This window comes from Panthera onca, chromosome B4 (genome assembly GCF_046562875.1).
Source record: "Panthera onca isolate mPanOnc1 chromosome B4, mPanOnc1 haplotype 2, whole genome shotgun sequence".
In the NCBI taxonomy this organism is placed as follows: domain Eukaryota; kingdom Metazoa; phylum Chordata; class Mammalia; order Carnivora; family Felidae; genus Panthera; species Panthera onca.
Window position 1 is genome coordinate 34,425,649 of NC_138345.1, and position 21,088 is coordinate 34,446,736.

A 21,088-nucleotide genomic window follows, 5' to 3' on the forward strand; every position below is an offset into this window, starting at 1 on the left:
GCAGAATCGGAAGCGGGCTCCAGGCTCTGAGCGCTCAGGACAGAGCCTGATGCAGGGCTCGAACTCACAGACTGCGAGATCATGACCTGAGCTATCATCGACCGCCCAACCGACTGAGCCACCCAGGCCCCCCCAAGCCTCACAAATTTTAAGTGAGCATTTCTTTTGCCTGATCTTCAATCAACACACCAGTAAAATGACCCAAGCATACAACAAGAAGTTCAAGTATACAAGGATTTCAAATGTGCCCAATAAACCTCAAGAAAAGATATTGAGCATGTGAAGACTGATCAATGAAATGCAAATTAAAACAACTTTATACCTATCGGACTGGTCAAGATTAGAGACATCAAGTCTAGTTAATTTTACCTTCATAACAGTCCCTCTGTCTACATCTCTCCTTTCTCCCCCGATTAATTGATTAGCCCCTAACTGGTCTTCCTGCTTACCCCCCTGCTTGCCCAGGATGCTTACCTGCTCTCCTTGCTTTTAGGATTATACCCCCAAATTCTTAACCCAGCCTACAAAGCCTAGTAGGCTCCAATTCCTGTTGTGCCATATTGGATTCCTTAAACCAAAATGTGTGCAGGGGACCGGGAGGTTTAAAAATCAATTAATCATTAAGATGAGGGGCACCTGAGTGGCTCAGTCGGTTAAATGTCTGACTTTGGCTCAGGTCATCTCACAGTCCATGAGTTCGAGCCCCATGTAGGGCTCTGTGCTGGCAGCTCAGAGCCTGGAGCCTGCTTCAGATTCTGTGTCTCCCTCTCTCTGTCCCTCCCCCACTCACAATCTTGTCTGTCTCAAAAATGAATAAATGTTAAAATAAATAAATAAAAGTAAATAAATATGGTGGGCCAAGTGAACATGACAGATGATGAGTGACAATCAGCCTCCTCAAGGGAGAGTAATCAGGAATGCTGAAGACTAAGGCAGACCAGACCCTGTTTGCCCTCTAGTTGATGGCTGTCTTCATGGTTAGCAGACCATTAGATGTTTTCTAAAAGCTATAAGCTGGAATTTGAAATGTGACATCTCATTTTAGATGTTGGCAACAAATTACAATTTAACACTGGGGGGCCAAGACTGTAAACAAATCACGCCTCTGAACCACATGAGACCTTCTAAGTCTATAATCTCTAGGCTCTGCTCTAAGGTTATCACTCCTTCTACTTGTAAATCTTTGGTCATTTCATTTGTTCATTCATTCATTTATTCATTTACTTATTTCTTGTGCTTTATAAGACATGGGCACTGGCCTAAGGAAGTCCAAATATAAAGGCTCAGTTCACGTATCATTTTCTCATATGAGGTTACATGCTCTGTTAACAGTCTGTATTTTTATACTTTAGAACACTTATCACAGTAATAATATAACCATTACTGTAATTATTAGTGAACCCCTACCACCCCTGCATAATACTATAAATTCCATGAAGGCCCTGAGAGTGTCTGTCTGTTATACCAGTACGTGCTGGCCAGCAAACAGTGGGCAATATCCAGATGGAGGTTTCAAGCGATCCGATGCCTTCATTCATTGAAGGTTCAAGGATAAAATGGAGCAATCCCTGTGGTGGGCAGCCTGGCAATTCATTTTAAAAATCTTAAAGGGACATTTCCTCTGAGTGGCCACAATTCCAGAAATTTATACTAAGAAGACAATTCACTAGATGAGCAAACTTTTATGTCCAAGGCTATGCATTATAGCCTGTTTACAACAGTTAAAAGCTAGACACAAATGTCCAGCTACCAAATTGAATCATTTGACAATCATGTTTAAAGGAAAGGTGGTTTAAGAAAATAAACTGTTACAATGAAAAAATTCAAGATATGAAAATGTAAAATTCTATCACGCTATGACCACAACTGTGCTTAAAAACCACATAAACTCCCAAATCTACATCCCAATAAAAGAATGGAAGAACTTAATTATCATGTTCAAGTAGTAAAACAATAGATGATTTCCCCCTTTCATCTATTCTTTGTCTAGCACAACCATCTGGGTATTCTCGGGGAAAAAAGTCATTATATTAACACAGTGAGTCCAGGAGCAATAACTCTCCCTTAAGGGATACAAACTTCTACCCTGAACAAAATGGCATTTCATCAATCTCTCACTCATCTTGTAATGACAAGTTTATTGCACCTTAATACTGGGCCTAGTTTCCCAGCCCAAGCAGACACCTAAGAGTAGATTTAATTGAACAGAAGTATTTGAGATACCATCTTTAACTGCATGAAAAATACAAACCATAACACTCCAAACCCCTGCCCTGCATGGCACCAGAGAGTAAAAACCGGGAAACCATTTTGTCTCAGCTTTTTAAGAGTTGGCTCTATACACTTCTGCTCTGTATAGAAATGTAGTAGTGAAGAAAACGTGTTATCAAGTTAGGGTCAAAACAAGGAATGAGGCCTTATCAAGAAGATCCTTTATTTATATACACAAATAAAATGTTGCTCCAAATTTCTACAAATCTCAAATGTATTGGAAAGCGGTTTACTTAGCAGTTATGGTGTGAGGGAGACTAGAAGCTCCATATTAAACATTATGTATGTTATGTAGTTATGGTTATAACTACTGGTTATATGAATAGAAGATACTCAAGTGGCAGAAATGTAAAATCTGGTTTTAATTTGTTAGGCTACCTTTTACCAGTACTGCAAGAGACTATAATTTCTATAAAACTCAGGAAGAAAGGCATATACTGACAGGAAGAAATTCTATACTTGATTATGTTAACTGGTGGATCCAAAAGTAAAGGATATAGATTTGTGAGAGTGAAATAAACTCAAGGATTATAATAAAATTAAAACTGAACTGCAAAATGAGCCGAACACAAGTCTGCGGAATCCATTTGTAAATGCCACAAACTAAGGATCAATTCTGGTTTGTTACAGGAGACCTGAAACATCATGGCACCTGGTTAATTAGTTCTTTATTCACAAAATACATAGTAAAATCAGGATTACTCACGTGATATCCCTTCGTTGATAGCAGCCCTGAAGCAGGCAGGCGATCAGGTCACTGATAAACTCTACATCATCTCTGTGAAGAGCTGCTTCTAACTCCTAAGAGGTAAGAGAGAGAAATTGAGAGATCAAACATAGAGATTCCTTAAAATCTACCTGTCCCTCCCCTCCTGCTACCCACACTATTGACATCACCCTCTAAGCCACTATACGGTCAGAGCAGCCAAACTGCTTGCCATGGATGAACTCTGCCTTTCTTCCCATAGTTACTGCTAGAAGAGCAATGAGTTCAACTTTTTGTTTTTCCATGGAATTTATTTCTCCCATTGCTCCACTACCAAGGTCCACTCCTTTTTTTCTGCATGTGAGAACACACATATCTCTTTTTATAAGTCCGTGCTAGCTAACATAATTTCAAAGACCTTAACTTCTACAAATATGCTGCAATGCCTTCTACTTTAATAAGAGGAGAATAAAGGGGCAAATACATAATTAAAAAGTATTAGTCATTCACTTAACAGTTTTAACAGGTACACCATCTGCAACTGCTTTAAAGAACCACTAATTTATTGAAAAGAAAAAGCACTGGTAATGAGCAATGTAGCGATTCTTATTTTGAGGACTGATGACAGGAGATTGCTAGAACTGAGATTAATCTTACATCATCTGGAGAGAAGTGAGGTAATGTCTATGTTAATGGTCTAATCCAAGGTGAGATATATTTTCCTTCCTTGGGATTCAAGCAGATAATGCCAAATAGTTAGCTGGTCTTAGTACACTATTCTGACCAAAGATTGGTTGAGAGGAGCTATTTGGACAAAAAGGGACAGTGGGAAATTTTAGGAGATCCTATTTCTCTTTTCAATCTCCCATAATAAACCAGTATTTTCTAAGATGGTGGAATTTCCTCTAAGTCATCAACTCCTGGGACACAAAGTTTGCTAGCACTGTTTCAACCAGGATGATGTCTTCTGCATGCAGGCCATCTCCCAAGGGTCTGCCAAGCTTATGGTTTGACTGCTTATTGTATTGACCAGATCTATAACCACAGAAAAACCAAACTTTGAAGGCTCATATTAATGGCTCTGAAAGCCTGAGTTGTGCATAAGAAGCAATTTCTGGCCTTAACACCAATTACAGGGCAGTGCATACTTAACAGGGTAGTCTGCTTCTACTGTAAAAACAGTAAAGTTTTTGTGACAATTATAATTGTAATAAAATAATTAAAAAAAATGATTTTGTAAGTTAACTGCTCCATTTATTATTTTTTAAAATTCTCAAGTTGGTAATCACTTGTAAAACTTTCATAAAACAAAAAACTGCTAAGCATATTAACCGACACAAATAAGCAAAACAGAAACTACCCTGAGGTGGTTCACTTGAAAAGGTTCATCTGCCCTATACTGCGTTGAAAGCCTAGGTGAATGAGACTCAAAATTCAAAGACAAGGCTGAGGCTTGCAAACATTTTGCTTGCTTTAATTACAAACTTGGGAATTATAACACATCTACAGTAATGGTTCTTATTCTTATATTAGTTTATTAATTCCTGTTTGCAGAGTTCTTTTCTACATTCTAGAGATTATCCAGAAAAACATGAAACTTTACCAATCAGAGATAACAAAGATCTGAAATATAATTAGCCAGAATTCATTCACTCCACTAATATTTACTGGGCACCCACCCTATGTAAGATAATATAGTACTTCCTAAGCACTGGGGAGTTTAGTTTAGAGAGATAAGAATACAAAAAAGGTAGACATACCAACTAATTAGCACATTAGGTACAGAAAAGGTGCTATATTAGGTACAGAAAAGGTGCTATAGGTGCTATGGGAATTGAGAAGAAAAGGATTACTTCTGGCTGCAGGAAGCCTGAGAGATTGCATCAAGACGGTGGCACCTGAGATGGGAAAACTGTGGCTGTGTGACAATGTGGGGGGAGTGCAGGGCATAACCAGGTGTAGGGAACAACGGGAGCAAGGACACCAAGAGGATACTGGCTTCAGTTTAACTGTTCTCTAGATCATATGAGGGGAGTAATGTGAGCTAAGATTGATAGCTGATACTGAATACTGAGCTAATGAGTTTGGCTTTTCTTTGGAAGACAAAGAAGACTCACTACAGTTATTTTTATTGAGAGGGCACAGCTGCTGTGTATTTAAGATGAATTCTAGCGGTGGAGGGTGGGAGGTGAGGTTAAACACAAACATAAGCCTGGGGAGAAAGATTCTGAAGGACTTCCCAAACAAGAGAAATAGCAGCAATGAGGAAACACGAACTCAAGATCTGACAGAAGTAAATGTGATGCAAAACAAGGGAAGATTTGAATGGTTCATATTTTATGCTTGGTCACTGGGCAACACTCCGAAGCAAACTGCAATTATAACAGAAGCTGAACCCTTGAAGCAAAAAATCCCAGGCCATCTCGTTTGATAGAGAAGTCAGAATTACTGAATGGTAGAGCTGGAGGGTCAATTATAGATGGTATTATTTCAACTCCCCCAATGTCAGGATAAATAAACTAGGTAGGCCCAGGAAGGTTAACTGACTCCTCCTGTTGTACTCAGCAAAAAGTGCCAGAACTCAGTGAAACCCAGACCACCCCACCCAGGCTCTTCCCACAGAGTAAACTGCTTCCTACTGGCCTATGCTCTCTATCCTAGAAAGGCTGATGGCTGTAACAGCAACAATAACCCACTTCCATCACTCCCAACCAAGCCCTCACATGTACCATTCCCCTAAGAAGAAAGAAATCCCTATCTGCTCCCCCTTCTGCCAAGGACTGTATGTCCTTCACATGAAAAACTTTTATCTATTAAAATCTTCCTAGTCAAGTTTCACTTTGCTGGTTCCTCCAGTAACTCCTTCAACACGATGTGTGTTCACATATTGTTATACACTCCTGTTGAGGTGCTGTCCTCCTCATCAGTGTACTAAATTAAATTAAATAGCACAATGTGATTCTTGACTAAAGGTGCTATAGTCAGTACAAACTGATGCTTCTTAGTGTTTTTAAAGAACAGAAGTACCAAATTAAATGGAGGTCTGGCAGGATTCCTAGAAGCCACAGGATATATGTGGATGAATTTTATTCAGTAGTAAATAATTCAAAACATTAATTTTATAGGAGTCCTACTACAGAGAAAAATGTAAAATCTGCATTAATTTTTAAGCTGAGACTACAAAAAAAAAATCATTCATACAGGAACAGTTAAAGCTATGAATTCCGTTTCTTTTTCATCTCCTGCTTCCCACCAACAGACATTCCCCTCTGGCTTAGGTGGAAACGCTGGACAAGAATGTTTCCCTTTCTTTCAGGGTAACTTTCATTAGACCCAAGTTCTAGTTGTCCAGTTTATACCTAATGATATTGTCCTCTGAAGAGGCAACAATAAAATATAGCAATTGAGTCACTGAATGACCTTTCTGTTCCTTAATATTAACATAACAGTGTTAGTTTTACTCATCTACATAAGGTGCTTATGGAAAAGGAACATTCTTGTTTTCTTCTGTGGCCCTACCTATAACATTAGCACAGAAATTAGCAAATAGTAGGTGGTCATCAAATTAACTTTAAAAAGTTTATATACATAGGGGCTCCTGGGTGGCTCAGTCAGTTAAACATCCAACTTTGGCTCAGGTCATGGTCTCATAGCTCATGGATTTGAGCCCTGAGTCGGGCCCTGTGGTGACAGCTCAGAGCCTAGAGCCTGCTTCAGACTGTGTCTCCCTCTCTCTATGCCCCTTTCCAGCTCATACTCTATCTCAAAAATAAATAAACATCAAAAAATTTTTCAAATAAATTTTTTTTAAGTTATAATTTTCATTCACCTACTATATGCCAGATAATAGAGACACAAAAATGAATGAAGTCCCGATATATTTATAGATGGATGGATGGATGGATGGATGGACAGATGGATGGATGGATGGATGGAAGGGAGGGAAGGCTAAAATGTAAGCCAGAATGGAAAATCTTATCTATCTATCTATCTATCTATCTACCTATCGTTGTGTTCAGTGCTGTCTCCCCCAGCAACCAGAAACAGTAGAAATTCAAATATTTTCTTGACTGAATTTCATTTACCTACTATATGCCAGGTAATAGAGATACAAGAGTGAATGAGGTCCTAATATGTTTATGGATGAATGGATGAATGGATGAATGGAAGGATGAATGGATGGATGGATGGAAGGGAGGGAATGAGGGAAGGCTAAAATGTAAGCCAGAATGGAAAATTTTATCTATCTATCTATCTATCTATCTGTCATTGTGTTCAGTACTGTCTCCCCCAGCAAACAGAAAACAGTAGAAATTCAAATGTTTTCTTGACTGAATGATAGCACAGAATTATGGGGACAATGTAACAAATGCTACATTAAATATACAAAGTGATAAGGGAAAATGGAGAAGACTAGAGAAACTGAGGAGTGTAGAGTAAGACTTTGTCGAAGAGGTAAGATTCGCACAGAGCCCTGAAGGGAAGACTCTTACCCGGCAAATGCACAGTAAGGAAGAGCATGCGAAAGCTGATGTCATGTGTAGAAAGTACCAAGGACCCTCCTCAAAGTGGAGAGGGCAATTAGAGAACCATAGATAGGACAGGCCTATTCCTTGAGGACCTTCTCTGAAAACCATGAAAACCACATTAAAGAATGTAGATTTTACTTCTATATGCAATCAAGTCTGAAGTAGAGTGAAATCATCAGATCTGTATCTCAGAAAAACAGTTCTGAGAGCAGGGTGCAGAATGACTGTGAGTGGTACCAGAGGTAAGGACCATGGAGGCAAGTGTCAGCATCACCTGGAAGGGTGCAGGAAGTAGGGCACCTAGGAGCCACTATGGACTTAGAGAATCCAGAATGTGCATTTTAACAAGAGCCCCATGATTCATATGCATATATAGTTTGGGAAGTGCTATTCTGGAAGATAAAAGGTCGGAGTCTGTGATAAATAAAACAGCAGCTGTGGGAATAAAGAAGGGGAGGATTTGAGAACACGTGGAAGATGAATAAATCTGATTTAAAAAACAAAAGGCATAATTACCAAAAGAAATGAAATAATGCCATAGACCCAAAATGCTCTAAAACATATAAGAAAGCTCAAAATTCAACTTCTGACATAAGGACTGAATTAAATCCTTATAATGTAACCCCAAACATAGTCAAATGATTAATCTCAAGCTAAAGCCCCTTGTTTATCTAAAAGCCCTAGCATGAATGTATGATTATAATCAAACCATGCAGATAAAATGTGGTTATCAATATCTGTGGAATTTACAGTTCTGCCTCTAACTCTGAAGCCTGTTGAAAGGACTGAAGAATGAAATGTAATTCAGATATCCAGGCAAACCACTCAATAATCTCCTCTAAATACAAGATTAGTGGTGACTGGTGGAAAGAGTGGGTTATTTGGTCCCTATAGAAGAATCTCATTTCTACCAATAGATCTATTTAGAATATGAACATAACATGAAATTTCTGGTTAAAGTGTTCTACAAACACTATCAACTGCCAATATCCTTTTATCACTATTTCCAGAGAGTCATCAAGTAGAATTACAGACAAATTAGAGTGAAACAAGATGTTCAATGACAAAATAAAAGCTAAGACCTACAAAGGTTACGGGAGATATGGCCAAAAGATAAGATGTCCTTAAACCTACATTCCACTTACATGTAGATTATGAATTTTCAAGTCTGAAATTACTAACATCTTGTTAATCTGTGTTAGTTAGCAAAAATCAAAATTAGTCAAGTTATAATTAGTAAGTGTAAGAACTGTTTATCTTAAAATACACACCCAATAGTTGGATTATTAATTTGTATAACAAATCTATATTTTCTTCAATAAATCTAAGGTAACTTTTTATTCCCCATCTGCATTATTAAAAATTCCCATAGGTGCTAGGAGGCAGAAGATTGGATGGGAGAGCAGCATCGATATTGATGATCTAATTCTGATAGAGGTGATTTTCAGATGATATCACTTATAAATGAATAAAATGAAACATTCCTAGATCAATGATGAGAGTGCCATGAATCAAGAACAATGATTAATAAAATCTGTGAATCTGAAATTTACAAAAGAAAAAGAAGGAAAGACAAAATGGTTTCACTGTATTTTCTGCCTGCTTCAATAACCAGGCTTCACTGGTGATTCAACCATAGTGTTCGTAACATCATCAGCAGAAACTGAGACCCAGCATCCTTATTTTAATTCAAAAATAAAAAAATGAAATGCTCTTGTTCAATACTCAACTATGATGGACAGGCTAAAGGGGACTGGTAAAAACTTCTCCCCAGCGAACCTAGGTTTGTTTTTTCCAGCACAACCATGACCTAATGAGGGAGCAACTAAGGAAAGTGGTTACATAGAAAGGTAGAATATCAGGGATTTGGATCCGCTCTTCCAAGGAGAAGTGAGCAGACTTGAACTGTCCCTCAAATGACACAAGTATTGAGAGGAATTCTGTTATTTACAAATAAAATTCAACCCCTCTCCCTTGTCCACCATTCTACCCATAGAATATAGTAAACTTGTAAATCAGTAAGAAAATGGGTCTCAAAATATAAAATTGCTTTTCACATGTATATCTATTTGCTTCATAAATCAGTAGCTATCTAGATAACCCACCAAAAAAGTATGCAGGGCCATGGTAACTTGTAAGGTGACAAAGTTATCAGTAAACTTTTCCCCTCTAGCTCAGCAGAACTTAAAATGCAGAATCAGTAAAGATTAGAATGAAGAATAGGTGATAAACCTTCTGGAGAGCAAAGATTCCCCCCCCCCCCCTTTCCCCTTAGTTACTGTTAACCCCAGTAGTTGGGATCAAATGGATAAACCAAGGACACTATATATAGGCCTCAGTTTTCACCCCGTGGTAGAAATAAAGATTAAGAATGTTATAGGAAGACAGCAAAGAAGAAAGGTAATTTCAATCCTCCTGAACATAAGAACTGGCTCATCAATTAAAAAATGTGCACGTTAATGGGTATGGTGTCACATTTGCAGGAAGAAATGGTTCTGGAACTCTGTTTCACAACATTGCGAATATACTTAACACTACTGAATTGTGCACTTAAAAATGGTTAAGAAACCAAATTGTGTATTATGCTTCTTACCACAATTTAGACAAAAAATTGCCCACCACCAAGGGTTTTGTAATGATTAAATGAGGCAATGCTTATAAAAGCCAGCGGAGCCTGGCACACACAGTAAATATTCTATAACATGTTAATATTACAATTATGTCATCTTCCTTACAATGAAAGTGTGTGGAAAAAGGCAAAGACTGAAGAGCTAGAAAGTGGCCTTTTCAAAATTCAGAGGTTTCTGGACAATAGAAATTAAAATCCTTTTAATACATGGCCTACCGTGTTCATAAGCCAATAAAAGCCAACAGTTCTCTAAGGAACTATTTGGAAACCCAGGTTATTCAAAGCTTTACTACTTAGGCCTTCAAACCCAGAGCTTAAGTCTTAGAGTAAGGCAATAAGGAATACACTTCTAAAATCCCCCCTATCTCCCCCCCCCCCACTTTCTCTCCTCCCCTTTTGTATTTCCTTTTCACTGTGGGCACTGAGCTGTGAGCACAGAAATCTGAACTTTGCCAAGATGCTCTGGGACAGAAGAGGCAGGGGTGGGTAGGTGGGGGTGGGGGAGCAGTAAACTCACCAATCAGCCTAGAGAAGGGAGACCCATCCCTACTGCTCCTCTGCAGCTTCAGAGAGTAGCTGGAGGGAGTAACAGGATTTGCCCTCTTTGCAGCTGGCGTCACAGCTCATTAGGGACAAGTCTGTTTAACGTCTTTCCACCTCCTCCACCCTCAAGAACAAGCAGGGGCTGCTGGGAAAAGAACTCAGGACTGAGCAAGGGGAAAGGCTTCGAATGCTGATTGGCAATGGGAGAGAAATAGGGCCTTTAACATATGTCGTGGAAAAATGTTTATTTACAATTCGTTACTTTAAAAAGTCCTGCCTGCCTGCCTGCCTGACTACAGACAGTCAAACGACACAGGAAGAATATCACCAATTCCTTTAATGGACAACAACCACCCACTCAACACCTTTTCTTAAATAATATTACAGGTAACTTTTTATTGTTTGACATACTTCTCATCTCTCGAAATTTTCTTTAATCTTTTGCTAAAGAAAAGAAGGTGGTAAAGAGAGATAAACTTTCTTTTCTTCAACTTCCAAGTAAAGGATCAAGATCATAGATCTGTACTACTGCCATTCAGGTACAATAATTTGAGTTTACTTAAGAAGGGAAAAAAGGTCTAAAGACAAAATAATCATACATACTGTATTTGATTTTAGAAGGTTTACAAATCTTCCTAATTTGCACAAGGACCAACTGAAATGCAGTGTCTCCGAAGAAGATGGGGGTTTCTGTATAGGACCCAGAACTGTGCTTACACAAAGGAGATGCAAAGCAGGGCTTCCTGAAGGACTATCCCAGCTGCTTTCCAAGAGAGAATGCCTGGAGTGTGAGCTTAGAATACATGAAGAAATAAGCACACTAGCCTCCAGAAGGCACCCCTGACTTTGGCAGCTGATGCTTTCTAACTTGGTATAAATTAATTTAATCCCAAAGGCCTGCCCCATGCCAATTTAGACTGTAAAGTATAAATCAGCTCGAGTGGGTATAATGGTGAGGGACCTGAAACTGGCTATTATAACACTTTCAGTTGGCCAAGTGGTTTATCCCAGGAGTCCCCAAAGGCCAGCAGGTCTGTATCGCTGCTTTGCTGCAACCATACCATTCCTCTCAACCATCCATGAAACAGCTGTGTCACTGGCTATGCTGCTGGGTAACAGAAAGGAAACCAAAATAGCTTCTCCCCTCAAATGACTGCTACCCTAAAATATGAGGGTAACTGGAAAATACTAATTATACCAATAAATATGGAAATTTAGAAGAATATGATTTTCTGAAAAGGCATAAATTATCAAAACTGGCTCTAGCAGTTAAAAAAAAAAAAAGGCTCAGAAGTTTCATAGATATTCTCCCATAAGGAAATGCCCATGATTATTATATAAACAATTTCTGAGCACTGAAAAACTTGGAAAGCTCCTCAATAAGTTCTATGAGGCTAGAGTACTGGACATAGTATACTGTATAGCCATGCAGACAAGAGATCTGGAAAAGCAAGTTCTTGAAAGACCATATACAACCTCAGACACAAGGTCAAGTAGTCTAGACTTCACCACTTGGAACAAGGCTTTCCAACTAGGGTACGTGTGTTCCTGGGGCTCCAGTGTGTGGTCAGAATATGGGAAACCATCTGTTTAAAATGGCACAGCTTCTAGAGAGTCAGTCTTATTTTTATTTTTTTGTTTGTTTTCACTGTTTTACTTGTTGTTGAGAAGATATTTTTAACTTAAACATCTGCATGAATTGAAGACAGGAGACTTCATCAGAGAATTTGTTTGGAGCCACTTGCGGCTATAGATCTAGGCCTATAAAGTTACGCAGTCTTCATTCCCTGTCATTAGAAGCTCACTACTGGATTAGTTGGAAGTTATTTTAGGTATTTAGGGGAGCCACTAAAGAACAGGGAAAAAAAAGAATAATCAAAAGAGAAAGGCTAAAATCTGGATGTGGTTTGCAGGACGCATTGTTAGAGAGATTACAGGGTAAGAAGATTTCTGTCCTAGTCCAGGGAAGAAGTGATAGGGCCAATATGAGAAAGAGGATAGTGGAAATACACAGGATGAGATGAAAGGAGAGGATTTCAGAGGCACAATTAGTAAGACTTTGCAACTAACTGTATGTGGATAAGAAAAGGGCAAAGAAATTTTAGGTAACAATTTCTAATCCTCCCCCACCCCTGAAAAAATATTATGGTATTTTAAATTGGTAAACAGAAATTAAGGATGATTAAAGTTGAAAGGTGAATGGGAAGAAGGGGGCAGCGGGAAGAAACAACAAAGACTTGATATTCAAAATAAGGTCCTAGAAGTTTTAAAGTGGGAAACAATGTAATGTCCTAAATGCTGTTTTTCATATTTGACAGTGTCCTTGTGTCCTATGTGAGAGTGGCAAAAATGTACATACACATTTAAAATTTAAAACTTTAGGGGCGCCTGGATGGTTTGGTCGGTTAAGCGTCCGACTTCGGCTCAGGTCATGATCTCACGGTCCGTGAGTTCGAGCTCCGCGTCGGGCTCTGTGCTGACAGCTCAGAGCCTGGAGCCTGTTTCGGATTCTGTGTCTCCCTCTCTCTCTGCTCCTCACCTGTTCATGCTCTGTCTCTCTCTGTCCCAAAAATGAATAAACGTTAAAAAAATAAAAAATAAAAAATAAAATAAAATAAAATAAAATAAAATAAAATAAAATAAAATAAAATTTAAAACTTTAGTGTGTGAAGGGAGGTAGGGCTCCCTTTGAATCAATTTGATCAGTTCAATTTGATACAGTTCAACGTATTTTGGGCATGTGCCAGTGGGATACCATAAAGTGAAAAGGCATCCTTAGCATCTGAAGACACAGTATGTGCCAGGCTCTGTGTTAAGCGCTGGGGATGCAAAGAGAAAAATAGTAACCCTACCTTCGGGGCACCTGGGTGGCTCAGTTGGTTAAGCTTCCAATTCTTGATATGGGCTCAGGTCATGATCCCCATATTGGGCTTGGTGATGGCAGACGGAACCTGCATGGGATTCTCTCTCTCTCTGCCCCTTCCCTGCTGGTGGCGTGTGCGCTTCCTCTCTCTCTCTCAAAATAAATAAATATGTATTTAAAAAAAAAAGAACCCTACCTTCATGTAGCATAAGATCTAGAACTGGGGAGCTGAGGGGCAGGAAAAAAATAAGTAATTTCCATTCAATGTGATGACTGCTACAGCAGAGTGCTGTGGAGATAAGCAAGCAAAATGCTGCTATGGAGATTAATTAGCATAGGCTGAAAGATGAGCAAGATGCAACCAGTTCACACAAGGGTAGTAGGAACAGTAAGGGTCTCGATAAAATTTAGGTTACCACTAAAAATGAAAACTAAATATGACCGGTGTCAAAACCCCTGGTACTGCCCAGTGCCTCCACAGAGTAAGTGTCACAGAATGTTCAGAGAAAACTGAAAGAAATTAGCCACTGAGAACAACTAATCTAAAAGATGAATGTGTGTGGTGCCTGGATGGTTCAGTTGGTTGAGCGCCCGACTCTTGGTTTCGGCCCAGGTCATGATCTCATGGTTTGCGGGATTAAGCCCCACACTGGGCTCTGTGCTGACAGCATGGAGCTTGCTTGGAATTCTCTCTCTTCCCCTTCCCCACTTGCACTTGATTTTTCTCTCACCTTCTCTCAAAATAAATAAATAAACTTAAAAAAATAAAAATAAAAAGATGAATGTGCAAGTGCAGAAATGCCTGAAATACAATCAAGAAATCTGGAAAGGCAGGACAAACTAGAAATGACCAGGGTGTGATTATAACTAAGAAAACAGTACTGAAATCTTGTTGGGGGTGGAGAGGTTACAACCAAAAGGGGATATGCTATTTATAATGGGAAAGATGTCCCAAGGTAAAGAATTTGGCAGTGTTTAACAAGCTCGATGCTGAGGGAGAGGTACTGATGATACTTGGTTATGGGGCAGGAATATTTCATCAGGCCCGTAAGAAATTATCCCCTCAAGACTAATCCATTCTCTTTTGATTCTGAGATGCTTTTTTTTTTTTTTAATGTTTATTTATTTCTGAGAGAGAGGGAGGAAGGGAGGGAGAGAGAGCGAGCAGGGGAGGGGCAGAGAGAGGGAGACAAAGAATCTGAAGGAGGCTCCAGGCTCTGAGCTGTCAGCACAGAGCCTGACGTGGGGCTTGAACTCACGAACCTCAAGATCATGACCTGAGCTAAAGTTGGATGCTCAACCAAATGAGCCACCCAGGTGCCCCTCTGAGATCCTTGATTAGCATTTCCAAGTGGATCTTGGTATTAGGAAGGTGGTGTGTGTTGAATGGCAGGTGTGAATACGACAATGGAAAAGATACCTATCCAATTTTAAAGAAACAAAATGTCATTCTGCAACTGAGTCTACTGAAATTGTTTTTACCTAGAAGTAAAGCTGGCAAACAGACAGGATTCTGCTGGGCTGAGGCAAAGGTTTCTCAGCAAAATTCTCTCTTATAAAAGAGATTTACCTTGATTGTATACATTTGCCAAGTTTCTTCTATTAAAAGATACTCACTCATTTTACTTTTGGGTAACAGAAATTAGGAAAGAGACACTGGCCTGAAACAACCTCAATCAATGCTACTTTTGGATCTTACAGAGGTCATTTGATTGAATTTATTTTATAAGGAGGTAAAAAACCCTTACAATGACTCAGTAACTGCTCTGGGGGTGGGAGCTAAACTTCAGGTGTTAAATGTCATTATAAAAATCACTTTAAATAGAAATATATGTGTTTATGTTATAATGATAATGAATATACACCTACAGAGCAAGTGAAAAACCAAACTATCCTACTATTGAATGAATAAATACATGTGGCTAGGGATAAAATTTTCAGAAAACATATCAAGAACTGATTCAGAAACTTAAGATAGAAGCAAGGCTGGAGTACTTTTGAGTTCTTCAAAAGTGGTCCAACAATGATGAAGAAGTTATTTCTAGAAATAAAAATGGAAAAAGCATTTATTTCTAAATTTAAAAACTCAAATGTTCATGTAAAATTCCCAAAATAAAGATTCCAAATAGAACTTTGACTATTTCGTATGTGTTATTACAAGTTTTATATACTATGATAAGTCAATACTCCCAAAGTTTTATTGAATCATCTCATTGGGAAATGGGGCATTGCCTAAATTGAAACTTCTATGGCAACTTACACATGTTAATACTACTACGAAAATGACTGAACAAGAATCATAACTCATACTCTTTCCACTGTATCAAAGAGAATAACATCTCTCATAAAGGAAGAGACCATAAAAATCTGGAAAGGGGAACAGGCACGGAAAACAATATTTTACAATGACCCTATTTCTAATAAAACATAGCCTAACTGATTCATTATATTATATTACGTATTCAACTTCCAAACAGATAAGAATCACTACCTATACCCCATATTACCCATCCTCCAAAAAGTATCCCATTACAACCAATTATTTTTTATTTACTTTTTATTTTTTTTAATGTTTTATTACTTATTTCTGAGAGAGAGAGAGGCAGAGCATGAACAGGGAGGGGCCGAGAGAGAGAAAGACACACACACAGAATCCGAAGCAGCTCCAGGCTCTGAACTGTCAGCACAGAGCCCGATGCGGGGCTTGAATTCACGAAGTGCGAGATCATGACCTGAGCTGAAGTCAGATGCTCAACTCACTGAGCCACCCAGGTGCCCCTACACCAATTATTAATACATATCCTTCTGGTTCTCTGGGCTCCAATCTAGAAGGAATCTTTATAATTTCCAGATCGATCCTCCCTATTTATGTTTTTCCTTCCATCTGCCCTCATTCTCCACATAACTGCTGTTTTGTATTTGATCAAGTTGAATAATAAAGCAAACAATCCAATGTTTTCCAATTGGGTTTTATCAACATCTGTAGTGGGGAATGTCAACTTTATGGCAGGAAGGAGTCGAAAGGTAACAAGAAAAAACTGGTAAAGGTCCTTGAATATTAGGTAGAAGACTCTGGATTTGATTAAAGAATTTGATACAAACAGCTTGAAGGACAGAGGAAGAATATAAGTAGATTATGGATACAAGAAAAAAAAAAAAGGACAAAACCAAGAAATAGGGTTACCAAGTGGTTCTAACAAAAATATTAGATACTTTGCAGAATATTACAAATTCTGATGGCATTTAAATGGAGATGAAACTGGCATCTCTAGGACAGGCCAGAACATCAAAAAAGAAAATAAAAAAGTGTTGGAAAGCACTGGAAAGACATTTATTCCTCAAAAGTGTAATGAGCCTAAAGTACATGTGGTCACTACCAAAATTAACCAAAATTAGGCATTGTAAGTAAAAAGGAATCACAGAGCAAAGATACTCTGTCAAATCTCTCCTTTTCAAGTATGTGCAGCAGTTAACCAACTGCAATACACTCACTTGTCTGACAACTTAAGAATTGGGAAAATTTTTTAAAATCATGTAGATACCTTTTAAAACTTATTACTAGCCAAGAAATTTCATCAGCTGGCCATAAGCAATGAAGCTCCTGATTATTTGCCTCAAACCAATTAAACAGTAGTTCATTTTGGATGAAACTGTTCACTAAAATGATTGAATCTCAAGGGATGGTAAAAAGAATCTTTGTGTAAAATATTATCACCAATATTAGTGGTGCAAATCAATCTTCATTCCCAACATTCTACTGTAACCAAGTCAAAGTAATCAACAGCGTCATCACACCGGATATAAAAGTATGTTGGGGTGCCTGGGTGGCTCAGTCGGTTAATTATCCGACTTCAGCTCAGGTCATGATCTTGCAGTTCATGGGTTTGAGCCCCATGTCAGGCTCCGTGTTGACAGCTCAGAGCCTGGAGCCTGCTTCAGATTCTGTGTCTCCCTCTCTCTCTGCTCCTCCCCTGCTCATGCTCACTCTTGCTCTCTCTCAAAAATAAATAAACATTTTTTTAATAAAAAAATAAAAAAGAAGTATGTAAACTACTTGATTATTTCTTCCCATCTTTTTTAAAGTTTATTTTGAGAGAGAGAGAGAGGGAGGGAGAGAGAGAGAGGGAGGGAGAGAGAGAGAGAGAGAGAGACAGAGTGCGCGCGTGTGCACACAACCAGGGGAGGGGCAGTGGCAAGGACAGAAAGAATCCCAAGTAGGCTCCACCACACCACTAGCCCAGAGCCCGATGAGGGCTCAAACCCACAAACCATGAGATCATGACTTGACCTGAGATCAAGAGTTCAGATGCTTAACCCAAAGAGCCAGCCGGGTGCCCCTGATTATTTTCTCCGTCTTAAAACTTTCATCTCTTGGCTTCACAACACTCACCTCACTAGTATTCCTTTTCGATCTTCTTTGCTGGTTTCCGCCCTTTCTTCTCATACTCTAAAGATTGGTGAATACCTCTCGGGCTGTGTTTGAACCTCCTCTCTTTGTTATCCTTTTGGCCTACACCCATTTTGATGAGTTCATCCAACCATGACTTTAAATATCATCCATTATGCTAGTCAATCACTCTCTCTCATTTATACCTTCATACCCCATCCTCAGATTTCAAAGTTGGCTTATCCAACTGGGTACCTGTAACGAACTGTACCACTGGGAGTCAAACAGGCATAACAAACTAAACATAACCAAAACTGAATTTTTTATTTGACCTCCTTAAACCTGCTTCCACTCGGACATTTTCAACCTCAGTAAATGGAATCTTCCTACAGTTGTTCCAGCAGTAAACTTTGAGTCATCCCTGATTCTTCTCTTTTTCCTCTCATTTCACATTCAACAAATCAGGTTTAGAAACTGATCTCTCATCTCACTAGCATCTTCTCCACTACCCACTGTCTAAGCATCAACTATTTAATAACCTATAAGCGCAACTCCTGGCTTCTTTCCGTATGTGTTCCTATAATAGCCAGTGAACCTACAAAACTTAAGTCAGAACATGTCACTTCTGTGCAAATATCTTCTTCAGAATAAAATGCTAAGTTTATATTATGGCCTTCATGACCTTACCTAGTAATACCTTCCTGCTGACCCTCTATCATTTCAGTGCTACTCTCATTCTTGTTCACTCCCCTCAGCATAGCAGCCTCTTACCTTCCTCTTAGATCCTCAGAATGCTCCTGCCCCAGACCTTTGCGCTTGCTCTTCCTGTGGCTGTTAAGACCACAACCCCTAGTATCTGTATGGTTTGCCCTCTTAGTTCCTGAACATCATTCTCTAGTTCATTTACTATGCTTTATTTTTGTAATTCACTTTTCACCTATTATATGCATTTATATTCTTTCTTCCACTGCAATTATGTAAATCTCTTGCAGAACTACTCTGTGCCCATTTCCCCAAAATTGTCCCTGCCCACAGTACTTAGAAATATTTTTGAAAGAAGTTAGGCAGTATCCATCAGCCAAGATTCTAACCTTAAGATTATAACCCAATAAAAGAAGCCCTAAATCCCAGCTATTACAAGGGATAATAATTAAAGGTATGAATATTGAGAAGCATGTTATGAAAATAAAGCATCTGAAATGTTTTATGACTCTCTGAAGTTTGATCTGAAGTCACTAAACAATTACCTAGTCTGTGAAAACTACTCCAAAAATTAAATCTGTAGGTATTCACTAACACAGCAAATACATGTGTTGGTTTCAGGAAAAATTAACCTCACTTATGGGTTTAAGACACAAGGTATACAGAAGCACTTCTTGGGGTCTTAGTAGTGTTGGGGAGCGCTGGATACTGAATGAGAGCTCTATTTTAAGTTAACTATTAACTCCATGGATTCTTCCCCATCTCCACTGCCACTGCGTTAATACAGACAGGCTGTGCACTGTCAGTTCTCACCTGAACTTCCAGTCTCCCACTTCCAACATAGACTGATCTACTCTGCTGCCATATTAAATTGGCTCCAACTGTTGTCACATCACTTGTTTAGAAGCCTCCAAGGATTCCTCACAACTCACCAAATTGAGCATATGCACTCAAACTATTAAGCTTATCATTCAAAGCCATTTAGAAAAGACCTCAATGTACCTTTTCAATATTCTCCCATTAAGCTAGAGATCTTGTGGAGAACTAAATGGTAAGTGTTCCAGAACACTTCTCACTTACCAGATAGATCTAGAAGCTACTTGAAAGCTGTATTACATAAAGAAATATTTCAGGCAGTTAAGCACAAAGCCATCCATTCCCTGCTGCTAAATAAATACGTTATTTTTCAGAAATGACAGGCACTTCCCAATCTTTACTCTTGTCGTCTCTTGCATGTTAGAATAATTGTCCTTCATTCACTACCACCCTATCCAATCACAGGGGACAAACATGGCAAACATCTGGAAGAAAAGTTGCTTTTCTGCACACTCTGGCGCATAGAGGATCACCTGTGAGAAAGTCTGGTCTCAGTTATAAGTCGGCCTGGGTCCCTAACAGATTTCTGCTAATTGTAGACTGCTAATTGCCTTCACCTGGACAAACTGGTCTACTGATAATGAATGCGACCATAGTCTTGTACCTAGGACTTTCAAGAGAGAGAGGCTGAGTCTCTTAAATGACAGTAACTTAAAACAAGAGCCTTAACCTAAGAAAGAAAGTATGGAAGTATGGGAGGAGGTGAGGCATATAGGATGTATGCTATACTTATTTTTCTGCCTCAGACACCCATCAGCTATGATTGCTTGAAAAAGGAAAGGGGACTGAAAAATACTGTCTCAAGAGAGAATATTTAAAAGATGAGCAAGTAAATAATGTTTTTTTCAAAAACTCAACATTATTTTAAGAGATTGGTGAGAATCAAAACTAATGTCAGCAACTTATCTGGCAAGAGAAGTTGCTTTGAAGAAAAGAATAAACTCTGCACCAACACAGAAAACAAGAACTTAACTCACTCATGCAAGATTAACTAAGACCTGCATAAAAACAATTTTCTGCTTCTGCAGAGGAGTAACAAGGGGTACCAGCACAGCAGCTGTTACTGGAACCACGGGGGAACACCCATCCTGGTACTCAGTGTTTCTTTGATGTTTGGAATTAGGGAAGCAACAAACAGGTCTCCAGAATGTGGCAAAAGGCCAGCTAAGACTAAACCAAACCTGTCAACCACATCCTACTAGCTTTTATGGAGACGGAAGACCAATAACACCAGAAGAGACCTAGAAATGAAATACTAGGCAGGAATATTTGGTGCAAATGTGAGAGGCTTTCTCCCCAAAATGAAGTTAGAGTTTACGGAGAAAAACATGGGATATGAAATACAGGTGTAGCAATGCATACAGTGTTTAAGATGGTTGATTTAACTACCAGGCCATAGATTAACATACTAAGAGTGACGGCATATGACTAGAGACAAGAGACGCTCCATAAAATAAATGTAAAGACTGTCTCCGTCCAGACTTGTTAACCTAAAGCTTGCAAGTTAAATGAAAGAGGGCAAAAGAACTCACTGTGCAAGAAGGTGAACCTCCAAAATCAAAACACCTGATTGGGGAATACA

At 38.9% G+C, this 21,088-nt stretch overlaps 1 protein-coding gene across 4 annotated transcripts in view; it reads right to left on the reverse strand.

Annotated features, from left to right (window-relative positions):
- CECR2 (CECR2 histone acetyl-lysine reader) overlaps positions 1 to 21,088 on the reverse strand; it is a 180,681-nt gene that overhangs the window by 78,526 nt on the left and 81,067 nt on the right. For all 4 annotated transcript variants that reach the window (XM_060658929.2, XM_060658930.2, XM_060658928.2 and 1 more), the window contains exon 2: positions 2,978 to 3,072. In XM_060658929.2, coding sequence (XP_060514912.1) covers positions 2,978 to 3,072 — 95 coding nt within the window. The remainder of the gene's footprint in view (positions 1 to 2,977; positions 3,073 to 21,088) is intronic.